Below are 8,817 nucleotides of genomic sequence, written 5' to 3' on the forward strand. Positions count from 1 at the left end.
GGAGCTGTCATCTTCCCTAATAGGTGGCACCGTAGACATTGTGGAGAGTGAGCCTGAGAATGACCATGGAGTTGAACTACTTGATCAGAATAGCAGTATTCGTGTGCCAAGGGAAAAGATGGTTTATATGACTGTCAATGACTCTCAGCAAGAAGATGAAGATCTAAGTAAGTAGGTGGTCTTTTTGTGGGCAAAAATTTAATGTTCTCGTAGCTCTTTTTAAAAAAAAACTTTATGGCCCTAGCCTGTTTGGCTCAGTGGATAGAGTGTCAGCCTGTGGACTGAAGGGTCCCAGGTTTGATTCCAGTCAAGGGCATGTACCTCTGTTGCAGGCTACCAATCGATGTGTCTCTCTCACATCAATGTTTCTCTCTCTGTCTCTCCCTCTCCCTTCCACTCTCTCCAAAAATGAATGGAAAAAATATCCTCAGGTGAGGATTAACAAAAAGTAAAAAAATAAAAAAATCTTAAATATGGCCAATATTTCAAGGAAACAAGTAGCATTATTGTAGAGATTGTTATGCTGCCATATTCCAAGGGAAACACCAATAACTCATTATGTATTCTTAAGAACTTTAATGTAAAAACGAATAGTATCAACAATGAAAAAATGAATTATGGTGAAAACCAAGAAATGAATGATTCATTCAAATATTTGAGTGCTTATATGTGAAAATGGTTCTAGGTAAAGAACATTTGAACCTTCTTTCTACTTGTCTATTAATTGAATTCAAATGACAGTGTCTTTCCTATAATCTCTGTAAACCTGGTCACAAAAGTTTATATAATTTTCTACTTAGATGTTGCTGAAATTGCTGATGAAGTGTATATGGAAGTGATCGTAGGAGAAGAGGATGCCGCTGCAGCAGCCGCAGCAGCCGCCGCACACGAACAGCAAATCGATGACAATGAAATCAAAACCTTCATGCCAATAGCGTGGGCAGCAGCTTACGGTAAGTTGCATAGCAGCTCTTCCAATTGAGTTGGTTCTTGAATGTGAATTCATGCTTGAAAAACGGTTTCCGTGGTCTTAGGTTTCAGAAATCTGTAATGCCAGTACCCTATAACGGTTACTTGATTTGAACAGGAGTAGAGGAAGATTATAAAGTCTCCTTTTTGTCTTTATTTTTAACAAGGTTTTTCTCCTTTTCTATATGTGTATAGCATGTAGAATGAAGTATTGCAAGAAGCACACAGGCTTTCAAGCTGAAACTTGCATCGCGATTATATCTGTCCCATGCCTTTTCAATTGTGGGAGACAAGGGAGTCCATGGGGCAAAATGCTGACGTGTTTTTTAGATTTGGAAGCTAGGCCATTTCTTCCGGTCTTGTTATAATAAATATGGTCATGAAACCCATTATCTAGAATGGGGAATTTCTGTCATTCATGAGTATCATGGCTTACTTTTCGTTGTTGTAGTTAATAAAGAATCCCTAATTCTTTATAATTTATAATACAGTATAATTTTGTTTTTTAATGCGCATCGTTAGGTAATAATTCTGATGGAATTGAAAACCGGAATGGCACTGCCAGTGCCCTCTTGCACATAGATGAGTCTGCTGGGCTCGGCAGACTGGCTAAACAAAAACCAAAGAAAAGGAGAAGACCTGATTCCAGGCAGTACCAAACAGGTGAGGGCACACGAGTTCCACAGCGCAGCGTGCTTTGCGAGCTCTCAGATGAAACTAGTATGTATCCACAGAGGTGTTGTGATGGCATTTTAGCTGCTATAGACCACATGTAACTTTTGCATATCAAAGTTGAAAATATAATTTTAAGAATTCAGTGATATTCATGAATGATTTTCTTGGATAAAAAGAAACGGAATGGATCGAACACGGATGAAAATAATTAAAAACTCAGTGATTTTTTTTTTTGTGGAAATGAAAAGAAATCCCTCAAATACGTTACAAACATTAACTTTTTAAAAAGTAATATATTTAAAGAATCTGATTATGTCAGCGTAAGGAGGCATACAGAACAGGTACTTCAGTTCATGTATTCCTGTCTATTTTTGTATGCCCATTTAAGCTTTACTGTGAGTTGACATAAATTATGTTTTTGGAATAACCAAAGAAGAAATTGGGATTACAACACTTTATTTTTATGAATAATTTCCCACTGATTTCTAAATTGATAATAATAGCTTTAATCACTAGTTAATAGAAGTTACATATTCATTTATTGTTTTAAACTGGAGGGAGTGAGGTTGGTACAGTCATACCAAATAAAGTTTGCAGACCAGGTTCCTCTTTATGACAAGGTTGATATATCTCCTGTGTTGAAAAATGCTAAAAGGAATGTTAAGTAGCAAATAGCTTAACTTCGGAGTATTTGCCCAATAATGTCCAGAACACACCCTTTAAATTCTTGACGAAACCAAAATAGAACTTGGTTTGATCTCTCATGTACCTTTCTTTTCCTTTCTTAGCAATAATAATTGGCCCTGATGGACATCCCTTGACTGTCTATCCTTGCATGATTTGTGGGAAAAAGTTTAAGTCCAGAGGTTTTTTGAAAAGGCACATGAAAAACCATCCTGAACACCTTGCCAAGAAGAAGTACCGCTGTACTGACTGTGATTACACTACCAACAAGAAGATAAGTTTACACAACCACCTGGAGAGCCACAAGCTGACCAGCAAGACAGAGAAGGCCATCGAATGCGATGAATGTGGGAAGCATTTCTCTCATGCTGGGGCTTTGTTTACTCACAAAATGGTGCATAAGGAAAAAGGAGCCAACAAAATGTACAAGTGTAAATTTTGTGAATATGAAACAGCTGAACAAGGGTTATTGAATCGCCACCTTTTGGCGGTCCACAGCAAGAACTTTCCTCATATCTGCGTGGAATGCGGTAAAGGTTTTCGTCACCCCTCAGAGCTCAAAAAGCACATGCGAATCCATACCGGGGAGAAGCCGTACCAATGCCAGTACTGCGAATACAGGTCTGCAGACTCTTCTAACTTGAAAACGCACGTTAAAACTAAGCATAGTAAAGAGATGCCATTCAAGTGTGACATTTGTCTTCTGACTTTCTCAGATACCAAAGAGGTGCAGCAACATGCTCTTATTCACCAAGAAAGCAAAACACACCAGTGTTTGCATTGCGACCACAAGAGTTCAAACTCCAGTGATTTGAAACGACACATAATTTCAGTTCACACGAAGGACTACCCCCATAAGTGTGACATGTGTGATAAAGGCTTTCATAGGCCCTCAGAACTTAAGAAACACGTGGCTGCCCACAAGGGTAAAAAAATGCACCAGTGTAGACATTGTGACTTTAAGATTGCAGATCCATTTGTTCTAAGTCGCCATATTCTCTCGGTTCACACAAAAGATCTTCCGTTTAGGTGCAAGAGATGTAGAAAGGGATTTAGGCAGCAGAATGAGCTTAAAAAGCATATGAAGACACACAGTGGCAGGAAGGTGTATCAGTGTGAGTACTGTGAGTATAGCACTACAGATGCGTCAGGCTTTAAACGGCATGTTATTTCCATTCATACAAAAGACTACCCTCACCGTTGTGAGTACTGCAAGAAAGGGTTCCGGAGACCTTCGGAAAAGAACCAGCACATAATGCGGCATCATAAAGAAGTGGGCCTGCCCTAATAATACTTCTACGGACGTTTGTGGAGATGCTGGCCTTGAAGCAGAAAATTCATTTTAAAGCCAATCAGTCTTGTTCACATACAATACTGTATATTGATTTATTCTGTGTACAAATAGAATATTGCTTGTAGTTGACTTTTTTTTTTTTTTAACATTTTGTTCAGTAGTGTGTTCTGAATTCTATTCAGTTTGTTTAATTAATGGGGAAAAGCAGCAACAAGCAAGTTGCTTTTAATGAAGTAATCCTTGCTTCTATACTGAAATTTTCTATTAGTTTTATATTTATTTAAATATTTACCTTGCTTATTATCTTGATGGTACTCTTCTAAGACCATTTAACATAAAGCTAGGGTAACTTTAGATTGAGTCAACATGATTACTTTCAGAGTAACTATCCCCCCCCCCCCCCATAAATTTCTTACAGTAAAATTGTCAGAGACATCTAACATAAATGGGAGATTTAACAGTCACGTCCAATTAGGCTAACACGAAAGTCATGTACTTGTCTTGCTTAATCTTTTCTGACCACATGACAATGGAAGTTTCCATTTGAGCTTTGCATCCCTGGCATTGCTGAGTAAAGAACAGTGGGTGGGTTTGTGCTTACTTTTCATTTTGTTTAGTGGACAAAATATACCTTTGGGGGGCTTTCTTTGGAGTATTTACATCTTTTGTCTGCATAGCAAAGTCTTAGAAAACTTTATTGACAAATTTTGCTTGATCCTGTTGTATTTTGATTATTCTGTCTGTGCTGCTTTGTCTTGGAATGGTTGTGTGCTACAAATGAGACTTATTGAGGACTGCATTTTGGAATCTCCTAGAGGTAATTTGTGGCTCATAGGATCTTTTGCAACTTTATATATGTATATGTACCCTGAACTATGTATATGCACATATATATATAAAACATGTATCTGTGTGTATTGCTTATTTTACATATTTATACACACAACCCCAAGTAGTAGTTGTTTAAAATCTATAATGAAAAGTATTAAATTTACAATAACATGAAAGATGCAGGGATGTATGAGAGCATTTTTTAAATCATGCTCTTCAGAGAGACTACTCAGGTGAAGAATTAGAAGGAAAATAAGGACACTCGTATTTTTAAAGAGTAAAGGTATTTTCTTTTAAATATCTTTGGTAATTGAAAAATAGAAGTTAAGATGTTTCTAGATAGAATGTTTTCATACACCTTCAGCTCCATGCCTTTATATTTTTCTGAAAAGCTAACGAGTATCCAGACAGACCTTCCTCAGTTCTCTCTGAGAAGCCCCCGAGGGAACTCGGTGTTACCAAGCGAGGGAGACTCAAGAAGCTATGGCTTCACGTATCAGAGATCGGGTGCTAATTATGATTTACACTTGGCAAGTTCAGCCTACTCTGTTATTTCTTAGTTGTAGTTAGGAAACTTTCAAAAACTTAACGCTCAAGTTGGCTTTGATTAGAACATAACATTAAAGGTATGTTTTAAGTGCATGAGGAAAATAATCTGATGCCTTATTTGGAACATCACCATGTCTTTCACTGTTTTATTTTTCTTTGAGTTGATTTTTTTTTTAAAAACAAATAGTTCAGACTCAGATTTATAAATTCATAAAAGGAACACTAAAGTTAATTAGAATTTGGTTATGTTAGAATAAATTTTAGAGAACAGAAGACAGTTGGGGAGGGGGGGGGTCTTTAAATTGGCTGTCAGCACATACGAGTACCTGGCACGTCGTGGGAGATTTTGGACTTTGCTTCCCACTTGATAGCTGCCTTGCCACTTCATTATGGTGCTCCATCCTCTTTGTGCTTTTAGGTTTTTACCTTTCATCTTTCTCTTTGCCGTTGATCTGTATTCAAGAGTTTATAGGATTAGAACTCTAAATATCGTGTGTTTGGCAAGCATCTGAAGTATTGGATTGATTTACTTCAGTTCTAAGTCAAGTACTTTTAAGCTGGTATGAACTCCAACCTGAATGCCAGTCAAAACCAAGGCATGGGCCTGTCCCAGTGGGAGCTCCTGTGCCCTCTTGGCCTCTATAACGTGCTTTTTAAAAAAAAGTAACTTAAAATTGTGTGATTCATTGCCCTGCAGTACTATTCTTGAAAGCTCTGTCTTTTTTTGAGAACCTTTAAAATTTCCCTAATTTTTAATTTTTCCCAGAGGTAATGTAAAAACACTTCAGTGAAAGTGGAAATTTATTAATTTTAAAACATCCTATAAAATTAATACAGAAAATATAAATAATTGGTCATTATATTTTTTTAAATAAACTGAAAGATAAAGAACACAGCATTTTACACACTTTATATTTCTCTTACATAGTCTGGAATCATACACAGTTCTTTTCTTTTTAAAGCACAATATTGAAACCTTTAAAGGCTATTTAAGGGTTTGGTCAAGTGAATATGATAAAATGTATTTGTCTGTATAAAGAGAAAATGAAATTGTAGTCACTGTTATGTACTGACATTAGTTACAACCTAGTTTTACTTAAAACAATTTTGATTAGCAAAGCTAAAAAAAATGGATGTTTCAGTTAAATGTTTTAAAGAGGTACAGATTTTTACAAGGACATAATATAAGTTATTGTTCTGTAGAAATATCCTATTAAATATTGTATGTCCCTCCCTCTGTACACTTTGTAAAAAAAGTAAAATACATAAAAAGAAAATCATATAGGGATGTGTGACATTATTGTAATTGTGTACTTGAGAATAACGTGCAAAAATAAAAATCAGAATATTTTCCTGTTACTGAATGTTTAGTCTATTTGATACCAGTACTAAGTTAATGCTTTTTCTTAAGAAAAAAAAATGTACAGTTTTTGTAAACCTAATAAACATCAAAAGCAGTGGTTTATTTTCATTTCCCCATTTCTTAATTCCTTTTATGCAGCAGTGGAATTCAAAATGCTTGATTGCTTTGAGTTTTATGACTTGAATGCAAATACTGATAATATTTCAGCCCTGCGGATTTGCAAGTATTTCAGAGGAGTTAAGAGGTGATTGGTGAGTCCTTTGATGAGCATGTCCTTGAAATTTATTTTTTTCTTTTTATCTTCATAAAGGATTTGTTTTATTAGCATCTCAAATTCCCCGGAGATAAATTTCCCTTGCATAAAGTGGTTTTTGAGAGCACTTAAAGTTCATTTTAGTATCAATGCATAGCACATTGGGTTAGTGGGGGTTGTCCCCACCTCCACCACAGAAACCCTGCCCTAGAGTTTCCCCTTTGTGCCCAGTTTGGAGGGTTCTAGAAGACACTAACATACTAGAGAATGGTTATTGTCATAATAAGAGAAGTTAGGTAAAAGTTATCAGGAGTTAAAAGAGAACTAGATTTCAGTCATGGATTTTTAAAGATGAGATCCTGCTGATCTTCAACTATGTAGGAATAAGTATTTGCCTAATAGTTGAGACAGTAAATAATAAAAACTCGAGGTAAAGGATCAAGAGGACATGGTGAATGTCACTGTCCAGAGCCGTAAATCGGACAAAAATCGTAGCATGCTGAGAAACTGAGTTGTGATAAAATACCTGATAACATCATACCAGTCTACGATCCCAGGCAGTGTATCGCTCTGTTCTCTGGGAATCCTAGTATTGACAATTTCCTTGATCTCCCACAAATTCTAGAATTCATGTAAAGAAAAGCATGACCAGTCAAACTCTTAAAGGGTTGCTGTTTCAGGGCAGTGGTTTTCAAGTGCTGCCAAATTCTCAGCCCTACCCAAGTCCCACTGAATCAGAAAACTGGGTGTGGGATCCAGTGATCTTGTGTCTTAACATGTCCTCCAAGTAATTCTGCTGCATGCTCAAGTTTGGGAAACGCTGTTTTAGAGCACTTGAGGAACTTCAAAGATTAGAAACACACACATACACACAAGCCAGAGATAAGCAGTTAAAGGTGACATGGGACTCAGTTTATATCTTGGATTTACCCCTTTTAAAGTGTGAGCCTGCTGGTCAGTAAGTAAATCCTTTAGTCCACATGTAAATAGCCTGCACTTAATCTTGTATGGCTTCCCCTAAGTTACACTCCTCAAAGGTGGATAAGAATTCAGAGGAAGAGTCAGCAAGTAAAAGAGAAGGACTGGAAAGTGTGTATGTGTTTAATTAATTGGCCCGACGTTACTTAAGTAATTCATATCTGAAAACCCATATCGGTAGCTGTTTAGGTAAAGTAAAAATTAACTTTGCCCATTTGGGTTTTGTTTTGTCTTTTGTGTATATATTGTTTGCCTTTTTCATAAAATAATTCTTGGATTTGTTATATATTGTTCCTGTTATTTTTGACATCTGCTATTGTTGTAAATAAATTCCTATTTTGTTTTAAGTTACCCTAGTGGAGTGTTGGCTATAGACAGGGTGTGTGCGTGCATGCGCGCGCACGCACACACACACACACACACACACACACATACACACAAACACACACATGGAAATGAAGAAACATAAATCACAGGGTTAATAAATTCTTGACACAGTATAAGCTGGAAGTGATGTGACCCCTTTAGTAGTTGAGCACTTATAGCACCAATGAAAGTATCAGTGTTGCATATAGGTATAACACCTGTACCGGCTCGGACTTCATTTTTTTATTAAAAAAATTGTTTTGATTTCAGAGAGGAAGGGAGAGAGAAAAACATCAATAATGAGAGAGAATCATTGATCAGCTGCCTCCTGCACACCCCACACCGGGGATCAAGCCCACAACCCGGGCATGTGCCCTTGACCAGAATTGAACCTGGGACCTTACAGTCTGCAGGCCGACTATCCACTGAGCCAAACCAGCTAGGGCACCTGCTTAGACTTTAAAATCACTTTTGTGACCTCTGAGATGGCAATTCTTGTAGTTATTAAGTTTGAGGTAAAACTCAAGACTGATTCTCCTTGTTTTTTTTCTTTTTCTATTCACTTGATTCCAAGTTACTTGTATTGTTGGTATCAGCGAACACAAGGGATTTGGCATTGTAGTGACCTGCTGATACCGTAAAGCCATTAGGATACTTGGCTACAGAAAACTTGCTTAGGAATTGTAGATGGCATTTCTTCATGATGTGAATCACCACAGAAATATCCAAATGTATTGACGAAAACAGAATAGTTCACTAGAACTATATTATTTTGCTTTTATCTAAGAGAGGCCAGTTTCTGCTTCATGCTATGTTTGGCTTTAAAACCGAACCCGTTTCCTTTTGCCTGGGCTT

At 36.9% G+C, this 8,817-nt stretch overlaps 1 protein-coding gene across 16 annotated transcripts in view; it reads left to right on the plus strand.

Moving 5' to 3' along the window:
- ZFX (zinc finger protein X-linked) overlaps positions 1 to 7,947 on the plus strand; it is a 79,952-nt gene extending 72,005 nt beyond the window's left edge. For all 16 annotated transcript variants that reach the window (XM_079764858.1, XM_079764860.1, XM_079764850.1 and 13 more), the window contains 4 exons: positions 24 to 167; positions 801 to 953; positions 1,492 to 1,632; positions 2,433 to 7,947. In XM_079764858.1, the coding sequence (XP_079620984.1) occupies positions 24 to 167; positions 801 to 953; positions 1,492 to 1,632; positions 2,433 to 3,616 (1,622 nt within the window). In that variant the 3' untranslated portion in view covers positions 3,617 to 7,947. The remainder of the gene's footprint in view (positions 1 to 23; positions 168 to 800; positions 954 to 1,491; positions 1,633 to 2,432) is intronic.
- Positions 7,948 to 8,817: the final 870 nt, after the last annotated feature.

This window comes from Cnephaeus nilssonii (genome assembly GCF_951640355.1).
Source record: "Cnephaeus nilssonii genome assembly, chromosome: X".
NCBI lineage: Eukaryota > Metazoa > Chordata > Mammalia > Chiroptera > Vespertilionidae > Cnephaeus > Cnephaeus nilssonii.